The 23,497-nt window shown below is 40.2% G+C and overlaps 1 protein-coding gene across 1 annotated transcript in view; it reads right to left on the reverse strand.

Annotated features, from left to right (window-relative positions):
* adamts10 (ADAM metallopeptidase with thrombospondin type 1 motif, 10) overlaps nucleotides 1-23,497 on the reverse strand; it is a gene marked incomplete at both ends in the record, with an annotated part of 44,115 nt that overhangs the window by 18,073 nt on the left and 2,545 nt on the right. The window contains 13 exons of the mRNA XM_083888629.1: nucleotides 708-771; nucleotides 2,735-2,880; nucleotides 3,617-3,724; nucleotides 4,405-4,546; nucleotides 5,469-5,615; nucleotides 8,103-8,208; nucleotides 9,484-9,527; nucleotides 11,403-11,548; nucleotides 13,875-13,958; nucleotides 15,037-15,239; nucleotides 15,637-15,796; nucleotides 19,045-19,254; nucleotides 19,387-19,520. Coding sequence (XP_083744755.1) covers nucleotides 708-771; nucleotides 2,735-2,880; nucleotides 3,617-3,724; nucleotides 4,405-4,546; nucleotides 5,469-5,615; nucleotides 8,103-8,208; nucleotides 9,484-9,527; nucleotides 11,403-11,548; nucleotides 13,875-13,958; nucleotides 15,037-15,239; nucleotides 15,637-15,796; nucleotides 19,045-19,254; nucleotides 19,387-19,520 — 1,694 coding nt within the window. The remainder of the gene's footprint in view (nucleotides 1-707; nucleotides 772-2,734; nucleotides 2,881-3,616; nucleotides 3,725-4,404; nucleotides 4,547-5,468; nucleotides 5,616-8,102; nucleotides 8,209-9,483; nucleotides 9,528-11,402; nucleotides 11,549-13,874; nucleotides 13,959-15,036; nucleotides 15,240-15,636; nucleotides 15,797-19,044; nucleotides 19,255-19,386; nucleotides 19,521-23,497) is intronic.

Here is a 23,497-nt window from a genome sequence, read left to right on the forward strand (position 1 = left end):
TCGATTATTTTCTCAGTTAATCCATTAATGGCTTGGTCCATAAAATGTCATAAAATGTCTGGTTTGTCTAACCTGGAAATTACGATGTTCTCGAATGTCTTGTTTTGTCCACAAACCAAAATGATTAAGTTTTAATCATTTCTTTGTTATGTGGAGCGAAGAAAGGAGGAAAATATTCACATTTAAGAAGCTGAAACACTCAGAAATCTTGTTTTAATAATGAAAAAGCTTAAAAATCGATTAATCGATCATCAAAATAGCTGACAATTAATTTAGTAATCTATTAATAATAGCAGAGCAGGGGTGAGCAGGGCAACATTTATCCCATTCAATTGTTTGCTCTTATCATGAGAATCCACTTCTGAAACTTTTCAGTGACGTGTGTTTTCAGGCATCTTGCTTTACAATTTGTTTATATTTAAAAGTTGATTTAGTTTTAATTTGTTGCTGCACTGTCTCCTCTGCTTACTCTTATACAGTAATTGCTTTTCTCAATCTGACTTAATTTTAATGTCAAGTCTTCCTTAGTCTTCTTTTCCTTTGTTATGCACCAAAACACCAAAGCAAATACTGGCAGTAAAACTGATTCTGCTGCAGAATAAACACCATCAGCAGAGTCTTGTACAATGACTTAACACAACGAAATTGAATCAAGTCAATAACAGTACGCTAAGCAGTTGATGACACCGAAGAGCAGTGATACTCACGTCAATATTGCAGGACCTGAAACGCTTTCTCTCACCGAGACAGTACTTTCCACCGATGGTTGGCCTGCAACCAAATACAAAGAGAATCAGTCCAGTCAGTCACATCTGAGTACAATTTAACATGATCTAACCTCCATCACACAGCACTGGCTGGCTGCTGGCTTCTCCTGCCTCCATCAGTGTGTTTTCAATCTTGCCGTCTGTCTCTATTATTGCTCGACTGTGTATCACACACCATCATGACAACACCTCTGTGGTTTAAAAACAGAGCCGAGAAGGTGGCCAGAGCCAGACACATCGCCAAATGGCTGCCTCTGCTATACTTTCAACAAATTTAAACATTATGGAGCTGAAGCTAAATGTGCAACACGACGCACACAAGGCCACTGGCCTCAGACTTGGATCAAACCATTCCTGGTGAAATCAATTCAAGATGAGTGCTCCGGTGAGTGTAATTCAACAGACAGTCTGTTAGTCATTTTGGGGATGACTCATATATTAGATACCTAGATATATATTATTATTATGATTATAATATCAAGCCCTAATAGAATAAAAGGATGATGAGCAGGTTAACATTTCTAATGCTTGCACCACACTAGATGTGTGTGCAGTGTGCGACAGCTGTGCTGCTGGTCTGCTGCAACCTGCTCAGCTTTGTTTTCAACACGAGGGGAGAGTATTTGCTGCTAAATATGCCTCTGTAATGAAATAAATAAGATAATTTTCACTATTATGCTCCAGGGGTGATACATAGTCCATGATACCAATAATATTACGATACAACAATTCTGTAATAATCAATATAATATAATATAATAATAATCATGATATTTGAAAACATTTTAGAAATGTATGTATTTATTCACAACAAAGTGCATAAAGTCTATGTGTTGAACGTGGATGGAGCATCTCTTAACGTAGATTTCTCTGTTATTATCCCACTGTAAACTCCCTCTTCTTCAGACAGGTAATTTCAACCCAAGTTTGCCTCATTCATTTGAGCCGTGCTGCCGTGAGGAGACATGAAGTAGTGATGCCGGCAAAACTGGCAGTGTTTACTTTAGAGCGCTTTCATCGTTATGTATACGATATATCACCAAGTCAATATTTTTGAGCCTTCCTTAGTGAGCTCCACTCTCAAATCGAACAGGTGTGGCTCATTTGAGTGAGACGCACCTGAGACAAACTCTGATTAAGTGAAAACTAAGACATTTTTTTACGTAAACATGCTGCACACTCATCCACTGTGGTCGTCGTTTAACTCCATCTTAATACTACAGAAAAACTTAGTAAAGTAACTACAATATGCATGCTGAACAAAGTTCAACAGGAGCGTATGCTATGCTTCAGCAATCCGAGGTACAATAGAGTGTTATGGTATGTTGCCAAATGTATGTTTCCTTTCTAAGTCACTGTGCGAGACACTGTATTAAAGCTATGCACGAGTGAGTGAAGACATCGGTAACCACTTGACTCAATTTTCACACCACTTAGGCCTCGTCAAGCTTTAGTGATGTGATGTGATGTATTTTGAGGAAACGGAGGTTTGTGGATTTTGTCCACCCATCTCTTAAAGCACTATACGAAGGCACTTTGTTTTGTTATTTCTGAACAAGAAGAACATTTACAACAACCAATTGACTCTTTCAAAGGTTTGCTGTGATAATGATATGCTGACCCAATAACACACCTTCCAACAATACAGTCATTGTTTGAATGCCCCTTCAATATTGAGTTTTATAAGCAGATTTACCAGATATAATTTCCCAGATCGGGTCACACGAGGGTACAGTGGCTATCATTGTTGCCTCACAGCAAGGTCACCGGTTTGGATCTCAAATTGTATTCAGGTACTCTGGTTTCCTCCCACAGTACAAAAGCATTTAGCTTTTGCTCTGTCAGCTAGGATTGACTCCAGCCCCGTGACCCTCATGTGGAGGTCAAATAGGTGGAGAATAAATGAATTAACTTCCTGCACCAGCAAAATAACTGTAATTGTGAGTGGTCAGAGCTGAGACCTGTACCTGGGACTGTCACAGTGTCTGATAGAGGAGGAGACTCCACCTCCACACGTCCTGCTGCACTCCTCCCACGGTGACCACAGCCCCCAGCCTCCGTCCACGCCCTCTGGACGAGTCCCATATGCCACACACATCCTCTTATAGCACCACTGCAGCAAATAAGACACATGAACACACTGCTTAAAACAACAAGAAACACATTTCATTTTTATGACGCTTGAAATTAAAAAGGAACAAATAAAAAGCTGACCAACTGGTTACGGAAAGCAAGTATCATAATAATCATAATCATAAATCTCAGAGGGAACACGCAACGAAAGAAAGATTGCTCACTGTGTCATTTTGAAGAAGTGCATGTTCTTCAGGATTTCCTTTCTTTAAAAAAATGTTAATCTTACAAATATTTTATTAGGAAAACAAAACAGTTTTCCAACTAGGAGTCAATGCAAGACACTGGCTGTGTTTTTAGTCTTGTGGACAGCAGGACTGACGAACAACACTGTCCTCCAGCCTTGGTCAAGTTGCCTCTGTTCAATAGAAAGAATGTAAGATTATTTGTATGCTGTGTCCTTCATCGAGACTCTGTCAAGTAATACTATCAGACGTGACCGAGGAAGTGTTTATCCTGTCAAACCTGTCAGTTATCTTCTCACTTTATGCCAACCGATTTCGCTGTCTGTTGCAATGTTGCCGTTATAAAACGAATCACTTCCTGCGTGTAGTGCAGCAGGTGTCGCCTGATCTAAACCCCACTATACTAAGAAAACACAGAGAGAGTCATGTAGAAATGATGATCAGCACTTATGCTTTCAATGTAAAGAACATAGGTGTAAGTAACACATTACACAAATAACAGAAAAAAGTTAGATCTGGTGTGTTATTCACCCCTTTCTCTATTGTGTTGGTCTGACAGATGGTTCCCTCTGCAGCAGGAATGCTGCTGGTGATGCAACGGTTGCTCTTACTCATGCACCAGAGCTCACTGCAGACTTCCTGTGGAAGGAGAATAAAACACAGACGACAGAGAGAAATGAAAAGAGAAAAGAACAAAGCAAGAAGTAACGAAAAAAAAAAAAAGAGTCAGTTTTCCATATAAGCTACGAGACACAGAGGATTCGCTGACTCGTCTTTTCTCCCCGCTGAAGCAATGTCTATAACAGATGGGGCCACGTTTTATTGCGTACATATGCTCTGACCACATAGTATTGATAATAATGAGTCTATAAAGCAGTCTGCTGTTCCAGATGTCCATTCGGTCTCAGCATGGCCCAGTAAAAGCTGACCATGCAATGAAATGTATGCTATTCAGCATCAGCAATCCAAGATGTTTCACATCATTGCAGTGGAGTCAACTTGATAATTACACCCATGTACAGAGACGGGGAGGAAAACACTACACAGAGCTAAACAATGACCCAAATAAATATCATTTTAATCACTTCAAAAGCTGAAAAAAATAGATGTATAAGTATGTAACCAGAGTATATATGATGTGGGCATATTATGTGCAGTATTGTAAAGGGATTTTCACATACGATATTGCACTGATCACACTCCAATTATTATTATTAATATACATGTATGTTATGTCACATCAAGGCTACCTACATTTCCAGATAAGAAAGAGGAGGAAAAATAAGGGCAAGTGTTGAGAGCGTGGACGGAGAACTCACCGAATATTTACACTGTCGAGATCTGACTCCGTACTGGAAGCGGCACTGTTCGTCAGCGTCGTAGGCCTGACCAGGAGCTGTGGTGGGATACACAAACTCCTGCTTTGGTGGGACATTGTTCAGACACGATCCCATTCCAGAGCTAAAGCAGGATACAAAATCAAGATATAAGTGAATCATTTTAAATGTTTCAATCATTTGGCAGCATTTTTTTGCGAGACTTGGGCGTGTGCGACTAAATTTGCCGGTTCCTCTAATATAAATTAGGTTAGCTTAATGTCAATGTCTTTACCCAATTTGCACTGCGTATGTGCGAATGTTTGACTACTTCCTGTTATCGCTAATGTATTACAGTTGTGGAATGGCATAAAACATATTTTATTTTACAACTAATATAATAAAAGATACAATTAAACATGGAATATAATTAAAGCAATAATAATAATTTACCGATTATGACAGTTGCGGAATGAAAAACGGGTATTTTATTTTATAAAGTTAACTAGTAGAATGAAATACGGAATTAAAAACGTGTATTTTATTTCACAAGGATCATGGCTATCAACATTTTTATTGTTAAGCATTACGGCAAAAGATTTAAGCAAAAGTAGTAAAAAAGACAACGTCTTTGGCTCTTATTTTGAAAGCCAGATTTAAAGGAAGTGGTGCTATGCAAGATTATGAATAGAATAGAATGTAATAGAATCCTGTTGGTTGTTTCGTTTTAAGAGACGCATCTTATTTTGACACTGTGAATCTCAAACAGCACATTGCAATTTATTGTGTATTAAAGTAAATACAGTGAAAATTAGAGGAAATGGGAATATTTTTGCGGTTTCAATTTCACTTGTAGTAAAAAAAGTGAGTCTGGAGCCCTGATTGGAAATGTTCAAAGAAAAAAAGATGTATTGAAATGAGAACCAAATAGATCTGCCTACTGTCGAGCCTTCACTAACTTCAATGTGTCTCTGATCATCACAACAGTGACTTTTTTCTTTTCTTCTTGAAACCTCTAATTACCAAATGATTTGTGGTGTTGCAGATATCTGATAGGGCGGACTCACTCCAGGAAGCTGGTGATGTAATCCCGGCTACAGGCCGACCAGATGAACGGGTTGGTCTTCATGGTGATGTGGTCGGCCATCAGCTTGGCGGTCTCCTGGCTGCGAGGGCCACATGCGTTCCCCATACCGTCATGGTTCATCCCAAACCTAAAAACCATGATGACACATTGACAACACTTTGAGGACAGAGGGGGAAAAAAAGAAGTATGACAGAGAGGAATCAAAAAAAAAAAAAAAAACCCAGACGTATGACTGAGGACAGTCCACAGCTGTCAGTGTTCACCTTCATCCAGCAAAGAAATTATGACCACATGTTCCATCATTACCATCAGACGAAGGACATAGCTGGGGACACACTATAAGATTATTTTTGCCTGATTTTACCCACGATTCACCGCTGGGCAGAGTCTGCTCCAGTCAGCACTAGTTTGGGGACAGGCAGCAAGGCTGGATGGCTCAGAAATCTGTTAGTGTGAAGGTAAAAGACCTGACCCGATTGTAGACAATAAAATTAGATTGTTTTGAGCAGACTCTGGACATAATCAGATAGTGTGGGCCGATTATTGACCCAACTGCAAACACCTGCTGCCAGCAGCCGATGGAAAACAGTAGGTGGGACATAGGACATGGCGTCAAAAGACTGGTTTCTCAGAGCAGATAGCTGTGCAAACAACAGCAGCAGCAAAACCGTTTCAGTTCACTTGATTTGACAAATCATGTCGTCAGTGATTCCTCGTCAGGAATTTCAAAATCGGTAAAGACTGTGAAAGTCGTGTTGTGTGTTGCCAGCTTTAGACACTGCAGAGTGACCTGCTGAGGTTATATCTTACATCTGCTCAAGTCAAGGTTTTGTCCTTTTTTTTTTAGTCATCATTAGTTATTTCCTGCTTTATTTTGGAATTCATTCTGTTTTTCTCATCACAGATGACTGACTGTGGTTTTCCTGCTCCTCTAATCACATGTCCCTGTCCTTATTGTTTGCACCTGTGTCCTGTTAAGTGATCTCCCATTCAGTTTACATACTTCTTTAGCAATTTCACTCTTAAAACTGGTTTTCCTCATACTTTAGGTGGAATTCCACCAGTTTCCTCCTCGTGCCAGTTTATAACTTTGTTTTTCAGTTTCCTGATTCTGCCAGTTCTGTGCCGTTACCTGAGTTTCTGAATCACCATCTGTCAACCATTTTGCAAATCTGCAGTGAGAACAGAGACAGTTTTACTTCAATTCTTTTCTGAGAACTGAAACTGCAGAAGCTTGTAATCATGCCAGGTTTAGAGATTGTTTAGTCGATCAATAACCAGAAAATTATTAAGCTAATTTGCAGGTGATTATTTAATCTTTTAGGCATTCTAGTTTTTACATCTTTATATCACATAGAGAGCAGAGACGAGCAGTGCCAACACCAAAACTACACTGCTACTTTCTTTTTTTCTTGCCGTTTCAGCCTGGCAAAACATTACCAGTGAAAATGCTTTCATTGTGTTTCACATGATATGCAATTTAAATTTAAAATTAGATTAGATTTCATCATATGCAATAATGTCCCTGATGTTTTTCACTATTTACGTTCATTAATCACAATGTAAAGTCAGCTGAAAATATTGAAAACTTTGTGTTACAGAAAATTCTTTAAGTTGTTACAAATTTACTGTAATATTTGGTGAAGAAATACATTTATGTTGAAATGCTGTCTCTGTAAAGTCTTGTCTATCAGATCCTTATTTGTTATTATGTATAAAAATGTGTTACAGATCCATTTTCACAGTAGCTGTGCTTGAGCCTGATATATACATTTCGTGAAAGCTTTGAGTCCCTCAGCTGAGTCGTCGTGTCATGTGGGTACACTTCACCACAAACTGCTCTGCATTTAATCTAATCCTGCACAACTGATGCCAAAAACATTTATATGACAATCCAGAACAACTGTAGATTGTACTGAGGCTGGTGAAACACATAAACACACACACACAAATCAGTACACAATGTACAGTCATGTTGGTTTGAAAATGAAGGGTGGTCATCACTAGTGATGGATCCACCATCAGTCTTCATACTTCTGTGTAAATTGAATTCCTCTGAACAATAAGAATAAACAAACTCTGTGGTTTTGCAGAAGAAAAAAAACAAAAAACAAAGTCAGCATTCATGACAGAAATGAGGTTTACAGGCAGATAAAATGACTAGTTATCAACTGATCCAGAACAGCTGTTCTAGTAAATCACAGTCACCCAGGAGGTCGGGACGTGAAAAAAAAAAAAACAGGCATCCAACTCCACATGTTACCAATCCCACGAGCAAATAAACATTGTGACTGAAAGAAAAACATACAACTATTAACATATTCACAACTGATGGGAGTGACTCATGCTGCTCAGGATTATAGACGACTGTCTTCTGATGTGCAGACGTAATCTCGCCGCAGATGCAGAAACACACAATAAATGATAGACGAGACGCGCGCGCTGTGGGGATTCCAGGAGAGACAGTTTGTGTCATAGTGAGTCAGAGATGGATGGACAACTTCCCCAGTTATTGTACAATGGGGGTGAAAAGACTTATATCTCCCTCTTTTTTAGAAAATATAATTAGACGACAATTTGTGGCATGGTTATTACGTGTGTTTGTGTTACTCACGTGTGTCCGATCTCATGGGCGATAGTAAACGCTGTTCCAAGGCCAATGTCCTCATTGATACTGCAGCTCCTCTCCGGCTCACACATCCCTCCCACAGGAGCCAACCCTGAGACAGAAAAGTCATTTTCTCAATTACTAAAAGGAACACGGTGTAATGTTTGCTGGATGTGCTGTTGCTGTAATAATCTTTTCACGGTGAAGGTTCGCAGGTTTTTGATGAAGTCCATTTAACTGACCTCAGGTCAGCGTTACACTTAAACTGTCTGGGCCCGATTCTGGCTATTTGAGTGTCTGACCTCCGTATGAGAGGACACAGGTTCCACGTGCAGAGTGGAAATGAAAGAGGCTGTAATTCCATCTCACTTTTTCTCTTGAAGACGTTATTTTAAGATAAAAGAAAAACAAACATTACACTGGCTTATGTTTCTTTCTTGGGGGTTTAATCTAACATTAACACAACCCCAGAAAGATTTGGGTCTGGACATTCTCCAAAGTTTGACAAACTATGCTGGTAAGGATTTTATCAGAAATACTATCAACAATCTCCACAGAATCTACAGATTGAGTGACTTCTCTTATGTACAGGCCCTCCAGACTATCTCTAGAGCTCTCTGCATGTCTGAAAGCAGCTGATGTCCTTTGTATAAGAATGTATACACTACCGTTCAAAAGTTTGGGGTCTTATTTAATACCGAATTTACTTAATTTAATGTTATGAATATAACATTAAATTAATCATAAAAACACTCTATACATTGTTAATGCGGTAAACGACTATTCTAGCTGCAAACGTCTGGTTTTTAATGTGAATATGTACATAGGTGTATAGAGGCCCATTTCCAGTGTTCTAATGGTACATTGTGTTTGCTAATGGCGTTAAAAGGCTATTGGATGATTAGAAAACCCTTGAAAACCCTTGTGCAATGATGTTAGCACAGCTGAAAACAGTTTGAGGGGCAAAATTATTATTTTGAATAAAAATCATTATTTCTAATCTTGTCAATGTCTATTTTCTATTCATTTTGTAATACTTTTGATGAATAAAAGTGTGACTTTTAATGGAAAACAAAAAAAAATGGATAGATGACCCCAAACTTTTGAATGGTAGTGTACACTTGTATTTGTTACCAATTTAGGACATTTTCTGGCATAAACACTTAATTAATTTCTTAATTAATGAACTGGTTAAGTTTAGGGTTAAGATTTGAAATGGTTAGCAAGTTAGGCATTAACTGGTTATGGACAAAGTTATGGATACTGCTTTGTTCAAGCTGTCCAAACGAATGGTATTCAATGCAGTGTCCTAGTGTGTGTGTGTGTGTGTGTGTGTGTGTGTGTGTGTGTGTGTGTGTGTGTGTGTGTGTGTGTGTGTGCGTGTTACCTAGGGTTTCGCAGGGCTTGTTTTTTTGGATGCAGATGTCATATCTGCAGACAGGAATTAAAAACGTATTATAGTCAACTTATCGTCCATGAGCTATAGTGTCTATATGTTACAGACACATACATAGATGAAACTAGGGCTGAACAGTTCATCGAACTTTAATCAAAATTGCAATACAGCCCACTGCAACTTTCAAATCGCAGGAGGCTTTTGTGAAAGCCAAAATGTGTATCAAAATATCATTTTAGATGAATTATTGTCTAGACCTATACACATCTTTTTTCTACAGACCAGCTATGCATCTCGCAGATCTGCACAAAATACCAAACAGTAATCATTTTAAATATGTTTTTTCCGAATGAAAATGACAATAATGACATAACCATTCGCAATCACAAGTCAAAATAATGGCAAAACCGTTCAGCCCTAGTTGAAATGGACACGGTGTGATACACACACAGACACTGGGGACAGACAGTGAGCAGCAGCGATAGCAGACAGATATACTTTTAAAAGAACAATAGCAGGAAATCTTGGACGGTCACTGTGGTGTCATCTGTCTGGACAGTTTCCACCCTCTGCTTGATAAAAGCCATCATAAACTCCAAGCTGTTCACACAAAAGCCACCCCAAACAGAGTTAAAGAACAGTAATGACATGTCTCTGCTCTTAACAGCCCTCTATTTGACTGTTCACTTACAGCACATTCTCTGAGGAAGAAAAGTATTTGTGGCAGCTCTGTCCAGCCCCAATCATCAGATGACCCTGACCAAACCATGGCTCTGCTGTTTGCTGACACACATTCCTCAGTCAATAGCACCAGTGTTTTATCTGTTTAATATATGTGCCTACACATTGTTGTGTATCAGTAACAATGTGGACTCGGAGGAATGCAAAGAGTGAGCAGTGTTTGTCAGATTCAAGGGAGCTTTGCTGTATTTTTCTGGTTCATTTCTCATCCTCTCTCGGGCTTAATTTGTTTTTTTCTCACTCCCTCCTCAAATCTTTCTGAGCTGGGCAGAGCGCTCCTCGCTATCAATCGACCCAGAAAGCCTTTGGAGAGAGGGGCTGGGAAAGTGTCATTAGCAGACAGAGGAAAATAATTCAAGATACTCCAAGCACAGCAAGTGTAAATACATTTACTTCAACATAATGAATATATGAATTTAACCCAGGATAAAGTGGTAGACAGATGTTTATGTAGAATAAGCCTTTATATGTACGTATATGGGGCTGCTTTATAGAAGCCACCATGAATCTACAGTAGCCTGAACAGACAAACTAGCATTCATTCATTTTCTGCCTCCACATGAGGGTTGCGTGTGGCGCTGGTGCCAATCCCAGCTGACATGGGGCAACATTTGCCAGTCCATCCCAAGGCCACAGAGAGGCAAACAACCATCCACTCTCACACTCATTGATAATTTAGAGTGTGTAATTTGCCTAATCCCCAATTCTGCATGTTTTTGTACCGTGTGAGGAAACCAGAGAACATGGAGAAAACCCACACACACTCGGGAAGGACATGCAAACTCCATGCAGAAAGGCCTTTGTTCCGACTGGGTTGCAAACCCCGGGTCTTCCTGCTGCAAAGGCAAGAGTGTGAACGAAGAAGAATGAATGCTCGAGAAAAGAGAGGGAGCAGAGGAGACTTCCATTTGTTGCAACCTGTAGTCTCACATTAGATGTCATTAATTCTTACACACTACACATTTAAATGAACAGGAAAACATTTAGAAGACATTTAGAAGGCCTGGAGGAATTTGGACAGAGATAAAAACTCCCCAAGTCAGACTATAAAACCATTGGTGCGACTAAAAGGACAGTGTCTACATGCTTTTGGCCTTTGAACAGAACGTCTTATTTCAAAGACTTTTTTTAAACATGTGAAAACAGGTGTTTCGACTTGGTGTTCTGACCTGGTGATTAGCACAGCGGTGTCGTGGTGAGCGATCCCATTGTCTGGTATGGCGTTTCCATAGCTGCTGCGGTGTTGGATGGTTTTCTGCCACTTACAGAAACTGTCTAAGGACTTCCCTGCATGGTGGTTGATCTCCAGTGTTGGCTTGAAGAGGAAACAGAAAGGAAACATAGGCACAATGGAGATTACAACTACAACAGCAATTCCATGTTTTTATTAGAATACATTAATAACATATGCTCCTTCCAATGACAACAAACACATATCACATGATAGGCCAATAATGTTATCTTTCCCCAGCTCCATTCTTCCTGAATTGCAACGTTTCAGCCTTGTTTTATGCCCCACTATGTTAGTTTTTCAGCTCTGTGGAAACCATTTATCTCCAATGGTTTATTTTGTGTCAGAAACGAGTTCATTGCTCAACTCACATTAAAGGACACTTCATTCTTGAAGTTTATCCTAAAAACCAAGTGAAAAGTTGTGTGGATTCCAAGACTGAGAAGCCTAAAAAAATCCCTGTACTGTACCAGAGAAGGTGAAGTGGAGGTAGGATTAGAATGAAGTTGCTTTCTAGTACTACGAGAATCCAGAGAGGAAAAAGAGACGAGGGAATGCACTGCTGGCCACAGCTGGCGAGAACTCGTAACCCAGGAATGCATGTGGTGACATAACTAGTAATTGCCTCATCCCGCAGTCCCTCATTTCTGGGCCCACTGCTGGCCTGGTTTTCTTTTTCAGGGGCAGCTTGCTGTTTTCAGACATGGAAAGCGACAGAACCACCGGACTCCCGGTTCTGTCCCAACCTCAGCGCTCCCTGGAGTAAGAATAACATTAATACTGCACACCGCTAATGATCCTAACATTTACTTATTAAATCCCACAGATGACAAACACATCTGAGTGGTGAGTTATGGAGCTAATTCTGAAGAGTGTGGATCATGAATGTTCCATACTAGTATATCTATAGAAGAATCCTCAAAGCCACGCTGGAATAGCCCCGCAGTTCACCGGGAGTCTTCTGTCAGACTGCGGTAAAGGTCAACATTATAATGGACACACATCACATCACATCACATCACATTGCGGTTAGTGGCAGGTTGTTAAGGTCATTCACTCGGCAGTCAGAGGACTCCTCGTCATCCTCTGAGCCACGCTGGTAAGGTCATGCACTTTTTTATGAGCTGAACTCTGTGTGGATCCTCTGTAACCTGCATTCTCTCACTCGTATGACACAAAAATAGAAACAACAAAAATAAATTCTACCATCTGTAACCAGAGCGACAATGTCTATGAGAACAACAGCTTAAAGATTATACAAACCATCTCTCTATCTATCTCTCTATCTCTCTATCTCTCTATCTCTCTATCTATCTATCTATCTATCTATCTATCTATCTATCTATCTATTCCCACTACTTTCTATTTCCTTAATGTACATGGAACATAGCATAACTAGCATAAGGATTTTTTTCTCTCGCCTAAAAAAAATATTGCATTTTAATGCAAATAGTAACTTGTGGACATGAGCTGTGTAAAGTCTGATGCTGTTGAAGTGAAGCAGAGTAAAGTTACAGAGGTTTTAGTAAAGAGATGTCTAGGTGTTTGGCACAGCTTGGCACCATCTGTGCCATTTGAGATTTCTTAGGTACCAAATTATTAAAACCCATTTAATTTTATTTATATGTCACTATTGGTCTAAAAAGAACTTGTTTTGAAAAAAAAAAAGTATGATAACTCGCTGTAAATCGATGCTCCCTGGGCGGTGCGTAATAACAACTCTGTGACTCTGCAGCGTCTTCAGTTACGCAGCGCCATAGCTCTGGCTTACCTTGGTCAATCAGGGTATTTGACAACCGGTACAGGGGGCAACCGTGAAGAAGAGGTTAAGTGAGGATAGGGGATCATCAAAATCGATTGTCAAAGTTTAGAATTGGAATACCATGAGCAGACAAAATTTAACAGACATTCACGCTCTGGGGAACGTCAATGTCTGTACTGTGTCAAGACATCCAAGGTCTGTATTTGGACAGGTAGAATAGAAAGACTAGAAAATACTGGACCTTGAGTGATAGAGTCGGGGCCATTGGGTGGTTTCATGCAACCTGTCTGTCATTGTGAAGCTGTGATTCACATCAGCATCCAAATCTACCTTTGAGACGGTCAGAGAGAGGTAAGTGTTCACCACAGCAGAGAGCCAGACGCTCACAAAGCAGTTCTGTCTGACAGGTACACATTCCCCCATTACCTGACTCCTCCACCCTCTAACTATGCCTCACTACGTCCTCTTGTCCCTTTCATTACAGCTGCTACTCACAAGACACATTTACCCACTCAGTCCACTGGGAGTGGTGGAGGAAAAGACCCTTAACCTGATCATTTGACACAAACAAAGAGCTTATAGACGCTGTTCAGGGAAGAAGTCTGGAAAATAGTGAGGACAAGGACACAGAGAGACATTTTTTTTTACCTGGTCTTCCATGAGCAGGATGAGCCGTGTCACTACTATGTTGACTGCATTCCCCAGGCTAGAATCCTGGAACAGTTTGGCAACCTGACCTCCAGGGAAACAAGAAAAGACCAGTCTTAAAAACAGCTGATACACACATGGATGAATCCATCATAAATAAAGATTTGTGGAGAGAAGTTACAGAAAACAAGAGCCCAGTCTTGAAAATTGTTGAAAAGCGTCCACTATTTTTGAAATAAAAACAGCCTGGTTCAGTGATGGTTTTCCTGTCGGAAAGCAAACAGAAGTTTTCTGAGAGAATATTCCTCCTGTCTTTTGTCCCAACTCAGACTGATTTTAGCTCAAACCAAACACTCCGTGAATCAGACCAGTGTGAGTCGTCCGTAAATGAGCTGGTAAGTCAGCGCAACATAACAGGATAAATGCCAAGGATTATTAAAGAGTTAAAGCACCACCAATAATAAAAAAGACCTAGACTAGAAAAAAAAGACTAAACCACCACTTGGTGTCTGTTGTTATTTGGCCCACTTTGCTCCCCACCACTTAAGACACACTGTTGCTCTCTGTGAGTCTGAAACACTCCGGATATAACCTTTTTAGTGACAAAAGCAGCTGACCAACCATTCATTAAATACATTCCTAACACGTGTGTATAGGTTTAAAGGGATTAGGTGTGTGTGAAGTGATCTACAGTGATAGAAAGAGTTTATATAATGACATACAACTTAAGCCTGTCTAATTTTAGATCTAATTTGGACACGCTAAAAAGGAGCCATTAATTAATTATAGTTTTTTCATTATATTAAGGTGTTTTGATTGTTACTATGTGGATAGTGGGTTATGTACACCACCATTCAAAAGTTTGGGGTCACCTGTACAATTTTTTTTGTGTTTTCCATTAAAAGTCACACTGTTATTCATTAAAAGAGTTGCAAAATGAATAGAAAATATAGTCAAGACATTGACAAGACTAGACATTTTGTCCTGTCACTTGTAAAATGTTTTCTAGTTGACTCTAAACTGTACCTTTGTGTTCTCACACATCATCATCTTCACCAAAATCTTCTCACTCTGATTCTGTTTTTGGATTTGTCAAACTAACATATTTGCACTGACACAGGGAAGGTGACTTTTTGGACATCTTATGTGTTGTGAAACTTACAATATTCATGACAGCCAGGATGTACTGCTCGATGTCCCTGCGCCCATGGTAACCCACCATCATCTTATCAGCGACCACCAGCGTCTCCACGTAGCGCTCGCGGCTAACTGAGCGCTTCAGAGGCAGCTGGCCGCGGCCAACGTGATGGGGAGGTGTTTTCAGTGTTCGCTGCCACCAAGACGCTCCTTTCATCGGCTTTTCATCTGGAGAGATTACACATACACCTTTTTCATCGTACGTGACAAGATGAAATCCACAACAACACAGCAGCAGTGAGCCCAATCATTCACTGTATTTGCGTTTGCCTTGAGTTTGACACTTGGGATCATCTGAAACACTGTCCAAAGCTGTCGAGTAGACTTTTTACGACAGTAAAAGTTTGGATTTTTATTTGTTGAAAGATAATTTTGTGAACATACTTTGGCTTTTTCAGCAACGCCCTGTAACACAAACTTGGTCACACCCAATCAAAACTGGGAACTCAGACACGACCACAGTCTTCTCCTGCTGGCTGCTTTGCAAATCAGCCTGGAGAAGTTTACTGCTGACCCAATACTGCTGCTCATAAAAAAACTAAAAAAAATATATCTGCTCTCTCACCAATGACTCCACACGATTGGCCCTTGTACTGATGGCGAAGCGATGAGCGTTTATAAACCACATGGGGGCGCTCCTCTGCACTCTCTGGTCTGGTCTGGTTATCTGATGAGACGAGAGGTTCGATCAGGTACTCCTCTCCTCCTGCTACAATCACCCCCTGCTGCAGAAAGAATAGAATAGAAGCGAGTATCACAACGTTTGCATTGTCAAAGGAAGTCAAAATCTCAATTTATTGTCCTTTGAATATCAGATTAGCATTACGAAACAACTTCACAAACATATTACAGTTATCAGAGCAGAATGATCCCGTCAAAAGAGATGATTGAGCAACAGACCAAGGTGAGGCAGAGGTGAAGCAGAGGTCCTGTGAGGGATCCTGGTGCTTAAGGTTCAGAAAACTGAAAGCTGCAGAGGAGATTTCACAACAACCTCTTGGCGTCTAATGTAGCAGAAATTAGAGATCCTCAGGTATTCCCTTGCTCATGGGTTAGAAAAATAAAATCTGCAGTGAAGGTTTCAGAATAACCTTTTCACCCTACATACATAAAATGACCAAGAACCTCTTTGATACAGAACCTGAGCAGCTGTGGGGGGAGGTTTGTACTCTCTTAGTGCTTTCTTTGGTTTAGAGTCAGTATTTACCAGTGCTGATCAGGAAGCATCACGTGTGACACATGGTGGATTACATGTGAGGTGTCTGCAACAGGTCAATTCTCTCTACCACACAGTGTGGAAATAAATGTTATGTTTTAAATTGAACAGACAAACACCAAAGCAAAACTGACATTTTGAAAATAACTTAACAACACACTTGAGAGAATGAAAGAGTGAATGAGAGAGTGAGACAGAGAGTGATACACTAACACTTTGATTTCGCTCAGATGTGTTGGCCTCAGCCAGAGTGAGCTGACTCAATGCAGCAGCTTTTAAGGTGCCTTTAATCCCATAATGAAGTTAGTGATGCCACTGTGGACACTCAGCCAGCTCACTGGTGAATGTGCTCATGCTGGTTTCACCAACAGGAATTACATGTGCTACTTATTAACGCTTCGGGAAAACATTTAATCCTCAGCTGTGTATACACCAGAATGCCCATTTGTCATAGTGGCAGCACGTGCGTGTGTGTGTGTGCAGCAGCTCTTAGCTCTACTGTTTGGTGCTGTTTTTTGGGTTGTGCAATCTCCTTGTCAAGTGATTCTGACAGGAGACAGAATTTGATAGATCAACAAGCAGACGCCAGTTTTCTGTTGCTTTAAGTCTTTCTAACTGGTCTACAGCTCGGCATTGTTCGGTTTGATGACGTCGCGTTCAGGACTCCAGTAACCAGACTCTCTGACCAATCAGTGGCCAGCAGTTTGTCGATAACGTCAGTATCAGCTCTGGCTCAGCTGCAGCTCGCCAGAGCAGGTACTTAAAAAAGCACCAGGTGCGAGACTGTGGCTATGATTCAGAACCTTCTGCTCTTAATTATTCTTGACTAACTTGATGCATACATTATGTGACATCATATCTAAAATAGGCAGTATACACTACCGTTCAAAAGTTTGGGGTCACTTAGAAATGTCCTTATTTTTAAAGGAAGATCACTTTTTTCCAATGAATATAACATTAAATGAATCAGAAATACACTCTATACATTGGTAATGTGGTAAACGACTATTTTAGCTGCAAACGTCTTGCAGCTAGAAACGTGGTTTTTAATGTGAATATGTACATAGGTGTATAGAGGCCCATTTCCAGTGTTCTAATGGTACATTGTGTTTGCTAATGGTGTTAGAAGACTATTGGATGATTAGAAAACCCTTGAAAACCCTTGTGCAATGATGTTAGCACAACTGAAAATAGTTTTGCTGGTTCTTTGACGAAAGGGAAAATTATTATTTTGAATAAAAATCATTATTTCTAATATTGTCAATGTCTTGACTATATTTGCTATTCATTTTGCAACTATTTTGATGAATAAAAGTGTGAGTTTTAATGGAAAACACAAAAAATAAGTCACAAGTCACAAGTTACGCCAAACGCCAACAAAAGGAGTGTACCTTACTGGTATTAGCTGTAATGAGATGGCAGTGATGTTGTACCAAGGGTTAATTAAGTAAGCTCACATTTTAAAGTTCGATGAGGGTCTTAAACTTGAACCTTCATCTTTTAGCTCAAAGCACCAGCTTCCTCTCACCTGGTTTAAAAGTTACAGTAATAGTATTCTACATTTCCCAGACATCCTTTGGATGCCCTCAAGAGAACATGCCAGAACTTGGTGTTTAAGAGTAATGATAAAGGTCTCTGCATGCTTCAAAGGAAGTGCTAGTTAAATCGTCTAAAACCTGCCTCTACTCAAATTTTCCCAACATCAGAACTAGAAGGACTACACCTTGCAACTTTCTGATATGGACTACCTGACATCTGATCCAACTGCAGACGGTGTTTGACCTTCTCTCTCGAAGTTTGTCTGTAATGGTAAACTTCGTAGGAAAAGTTGCTAAAGGAAGCTAAAGTGAGGAGTAGAACGCTCTTGTCTAAGAGCTTCTTTCGGATGATGCACCGTTTGAGCATTAACACAAACATGATTTGAATGGCTCATGCCCATGTTGGAAAATGTACATAGCATAATTTGTAAGGTTGGTGCTCCAACTGCCACTTGGAAAGTTGAATATTTCTCAAATTCAGCCAAATACATTGTGAGTAAAAGCTAAGCAACAGAGCCGCAGCATGTTAGAATAGGAGTTGCTGTCCGTTTATGAAAGCGTCTGCTGTGATTGGCTGTTTAGCTCCCCAATCAGAAGATGAGAAGAGAAACGATAACGAATCAGCCGAATGACTACCTTCTTCCCTAGCTTCCTCATTTAATTTGGATATTTGGAAGCAAATACAATGATAATGTGTTCATTTGGAGCAACATGTGACAAATAGACTAGTGCCATCTGCTGGTGAGAAGATCATTTCCCTTACGGTGCAGAATATGCGAGCTGCTTGCTCATTGATTACAGTCGACGCAGAGAGTGAGAGGGCAACTTTCCTTAATTCATGACTATTTGAGGCAGCAGCGCTGACTGTTTTGTTGGCCTGACCAGGCGGTGAGTTTGGTGAAGTGAAATGATGCTATGTCCTAAAGATGTACCTCGAAAAGGAGTACATAAGCTGGAGAAAAAGCAACCAGACTTGCAAAGTTCTGCTTTAAAAGTACCTGAAGTTTCCTTCTAGATCATTCATTTCCTTTTGAGAACCACACTGGTTGATCTGATCCAAGATGAAGACTGGATTTAAGTCTCAAGGTTTGTTCAAATTACAAGCTTTGATGTTGAAATCAAGAATACTGATCCCTACTTTGCTGACCCAGCACTTCTGCTGCTGCTGACGTCACTCAGTGCATTAGCGGTGGATTGGACCGAGAGGGTTCAGGCTTACCAGGCCATCACAGTTGCTCAGGGCCACTTTGCTGGAGAGCGGCTGGTCTTGGAGGTGTCCTGTGTAGTGGCAATGGGGAGAGTAAGGGTGACTCCAGGCTAATCTACCCCTCTTCCAGTACTCAACCCTGAACTGCTGGGAGAGCAGGCCTCCCTGCAGCGTCAGGTTCAGTAGGAAGTTGTTGCGTGGCATGGACAGCTGGTAGAAGAGCTTCACAACAGGAAAAAGTATGTTCAGTTTATCAATAAACATTCACATTTATAGATTAAGTTACATTTAGGCGTAAACTAACAGAACGGAAATAATGAAAATTGAGGTCAATAATTCCAAAAAGCATATTACCGAGTCAGGTGGTCTGTCTTCAGTGCTGCGGCGTCTTCTTCGTTGGTGTTGATGTGCGTCCAGAGCCTCGCCATTCGGCCCTACACGCACTGGGATAGCAATCTCATACTGGCCTAGACTGGAGAGGAAAGCAGCTAGAGAGAGAGAAAAATAAAGAAGACATGAAGCCACAATCACAGATTGACTTCATAAAACTAAACTCAGCTTAATCTATTTGACTCTAATTAAAAACAGATGAGGATTTTGGTGCAGCTTATACTGAATAAAGCTCTTTTTATTGAGAGAGTAACCCAGCTGGCAAAGAGAAACTTGCTGACTTTTTTGGCACATTGCTGACAAGGCCCCTCCACTCCAAGTACCCTCTCCTTCATGAGGCCAAAGGGACGTTGCTATGGTTACCCTGAAACTGTATACTTCCTGTCTGTCCCAGGCTGTGTCGGGTCCTTGTGGAGATTTATTGTCCAAATACACACAGCCCCAAACGGCTAACTAACGGGGAAAGGTCACGGGCATACAAGTCCAGTTTTTTCTTCTTTTTTTTTTTTAAATCAAACCTTTGGCCTCAGTTGGTGGAAAAGCAGCCCATTCCCACAGAGAGTAAATACCCAGAGACCAGAGTTCCCTGGTACAGACTTGAAGAGCTCTGTACCAGAAACCCTGTGCAGGCAGCTCATAGGTGTGGCTTGAAAGAAGAAAGAGGGCACAACAACAAATCCTGCTTTCACATGGGACACTTGAGTTTGCACTGTTATTTCAATATGGGAAACTTTGCAAAAAGTGGTTTCAGTTATGACAGCAAGAATGGACAATGCCATGTTACATTTTCAGTAAGGCAGTTATTTTTATGTTGAATTTACGTCCCTTAAATGCACAGTATGTAATCTGTGGTGCGAGGAGTCTCTCAATCAAAACCATAACAAAAGACCTGGTTTGATGATGTCGGGAAGCAGCATGAGATCATGCGATTTGTTATGGGAATTGTTGTCGGAGGAGAACTTTGGTGGCAGAACATGTAACAAATGGCATTGAGCAGTGGTGAGCCATTTGTGACTACATACAACAAAATGGAAAAAACAGAAGATAGCATACTGGCAAGCTAGTAATAGCAAATATTTTCTCCCTCACTCCCATGTTTCATCTGGGGAGGAGAACATAAATTACAGTTTTATGTAAGCTGCCACTAATTCCTACCTCCCAGTAAGTAGGGGTGGGAATCGGACATTACCTCACGACAAGATTGTCCCCGATAATATCATCACAATACAACAATTCTGTGATAATCAATATATTGCAAGACAATCCTATAGCGGTACATCACAAAGATATGTCTAACTGAAGAAAACAAAACGTCTAAAATGTTAGAAGTTCAGGATTTCAGGATTTAGCCTCGGATTTGTACCCCGACAGCAAACACACTTGGCTGAAGAAAAAGTATGATTTCAGTAACTAAATATAAATATACAATATATATTATATATAATACCATATTATTATGGTATGAAACCAGAGCCCTAAAAAAGACAATGACAAATCTACCCAGCCAGCTTAATTACACCAAAGCATCAAGAGTTGTGTGTTTTTCCCACAGCAGATCCTCCTCTCACAAATACACAACAAGTAATCATGCAGGTGGTTACCATTACCTTTGAAGCCCAGGAAAAGCTCCTAAAGAGAAAAGGAAGGGAGTGTATTCATAAAGTAGACGTGGAAGAAATTAATCAGACCTCACACAGAAGAGGATAATAAAAACAACTAAATAATTAGACTGTAGTTTGAACTACAGGTTTGAGCAGATTTTAAGAAGCCTAGTAGCTCCCGCAGGCAAAGAGACACGTTTTTCTTAATATTTTTGTTTTATTTATTTATTAATTTAATCTAGAATCACTCAGCTACTGGAAGAGACTAAAATCATTATCATGTCACTGTTTCTCAGATAGTTTATGTTGTTACCCAGAGAAATCCGCCTTCAGAGTAGTAGTGTTATTGTTGTTGTTGACATAATCAAAACCATCGTGTAAATGTGTAAATCACATTTGTATGTGTACACTTATAATAGCCTTGTTAAATTCATCAATAAAATCTAATCTCATTGAAGCATGAAAGTAAACATCATTAATGACTTGTAAAAGGACAGATGAGGAATGTGTTTTTACAACTGCTGCAACTGCTTTTTATTAAAACGCCTGTTTATACACTTATACCTAAGAGAATTACTGTTGTAGAGTATGTAATGTAACTTCACTTTATGGAAAACAAACACAACTTAAGCACATCACTACTCAACTCGTACTTCTCATACAATGTAGAACCTTAAATATACATTTGAGAGGTTTGATTTTTACCCTTTGACCAGCAGCAGCCTTGCATTAGCCCGCTACGTAAACTGAGATTGAGCGTGGATACACACATCAAGTCTTAATTCAACAGGAGTCACTCCCTGGCTGAACGTGTGGCATAGTAAAGAGCCCATGCTGATTAAATACACATACACCCATGAGCAGGGCATCACCCTAATCCTGTTATCATCAAATGAAAGAGTGGAAGGAAACACTGTGAATGGAAACAGGTCCCTCCCTCCGTCCTTTCATGACAAAACACTGCAAAGCGCTGCTTCTTTGACAGAATCTACAGTTACTAAGAATAAACTACAGAACAGAAAGAGAAACAAAAAAACACATCATAGGCCAACACGCTCTTTGTCGTATCATACAGGGGAGAAACCTAGAGAATTTAAAGGTATCACAAACATCTCATGTCTGATAGTGTGCGTCTTAAGCTGGGGACACACTACAAGATTTTGCCGGATTTTGAGACTGCATCAGTCAGTTGGGGACAGTTGGCTCAAATCAGTGAGTGTGTGAGGGTAACACTCCCCAGTCCTTCAGTCATCATTAAAAAAATCTGCTGAAACCAGTTGGTTAGTGTGTACTCCAAGTCTTTTCAAAATCGGTAACTACTGTGAAAGCCCCATTTTGAGGTCTCGAGATTTGTGATTTGACCAGTATCATGTCAGTTATTGAAACTGGAAGTTCACAGACATCACCTGTAACCAGTCACCTATTAGATGGTACTAACTGTCAATCAGACTCATATGTGCTGTGCTTTACATAGATGTTAATATAATTTGGAAAGTTTACATCATGTTCTGTTGAAGACCCTAAACCAGGGGTCTCAAACTCAAATGACCTGGGGGCCAATGCACGTCTATTGTGGTCTAGAGGAGGCCGGCCAAGAGAACAAAAAGTGGGAAAAAAACCAAACAACTGTTCACAATATTGCATCATGATATCACACACTAAATAATACTATTTATGATGCAACATTAATGTATTAATATCAAAAACAGACATTTATTTGAAATTACATAAATAATAGTGTGGACAACTGTAATTAAAATTTGTACCAGGAGCCGTTTCGGCCACTGCCATTCGTGGCCTGGGCCCTAAGTAGTGTATTTATATATGTAGTTGAATGTTGCATATGATACATTTAATAATGGGATAATTATGGCCAAATATCTTATTATTACTGTTATAATAAACATTGCTAGCAAACTTATATTATATTCTATCACCTCGCTGACAGCTGTGCCTCAGCTACACACTGTGTTTAAAAGACGGTGAGGTCGTGGGTCATGTTTCCATTATAACATGATATTAAGTGGGGGGCCGCATGTAATCGATCAGGGGGGCGCATGTGGCCCCCGATCAGTTTGAGACCCCTGCCCTAAACTAACGATTGAGAAGAATGTTATAAATCAAGTGAGAGGTAGCTCACTTTTCCAAAAGACTTTCATTCAAACAGAACTCTTTTTCCAGTTGAGCTGCCCCCTGGTGGCAAAGTGCTACTTCCATCCCATGTCATACAGAATAGGCCTTACTTTTCAAACTGTGCGCTTTTGAAATACAGTCTATGGCCCGGCCACACTTTAATTGAGACCAATTTCTGGAAACAGGCGAGGCCAATAACAACAATCAATATAAAATATGGCTGGTTTGATACCAGAAGTGACACAGGAGTACACAATGGGACTGGGAAAAACCACTTAATCATTTTTGCTGGCAACCAAGATGGCTGCCGCTGATGTGGAGAGATCTGTTGAATCAGTGTC

This window comes from Microchirus variegatus (genome assembly GCF_963457635.1).
Source record: "Microchirus variegatus genome assembly, chromosome: 4".
In the NCBI taxonomy this organism is placed as follows: domain Eukaryota; kingdom Metazoa; phylum Chordata; class Actinopteri; order Pleuronectiformes; family Soleidae; genus Microchirus; species Microchirus variegatus.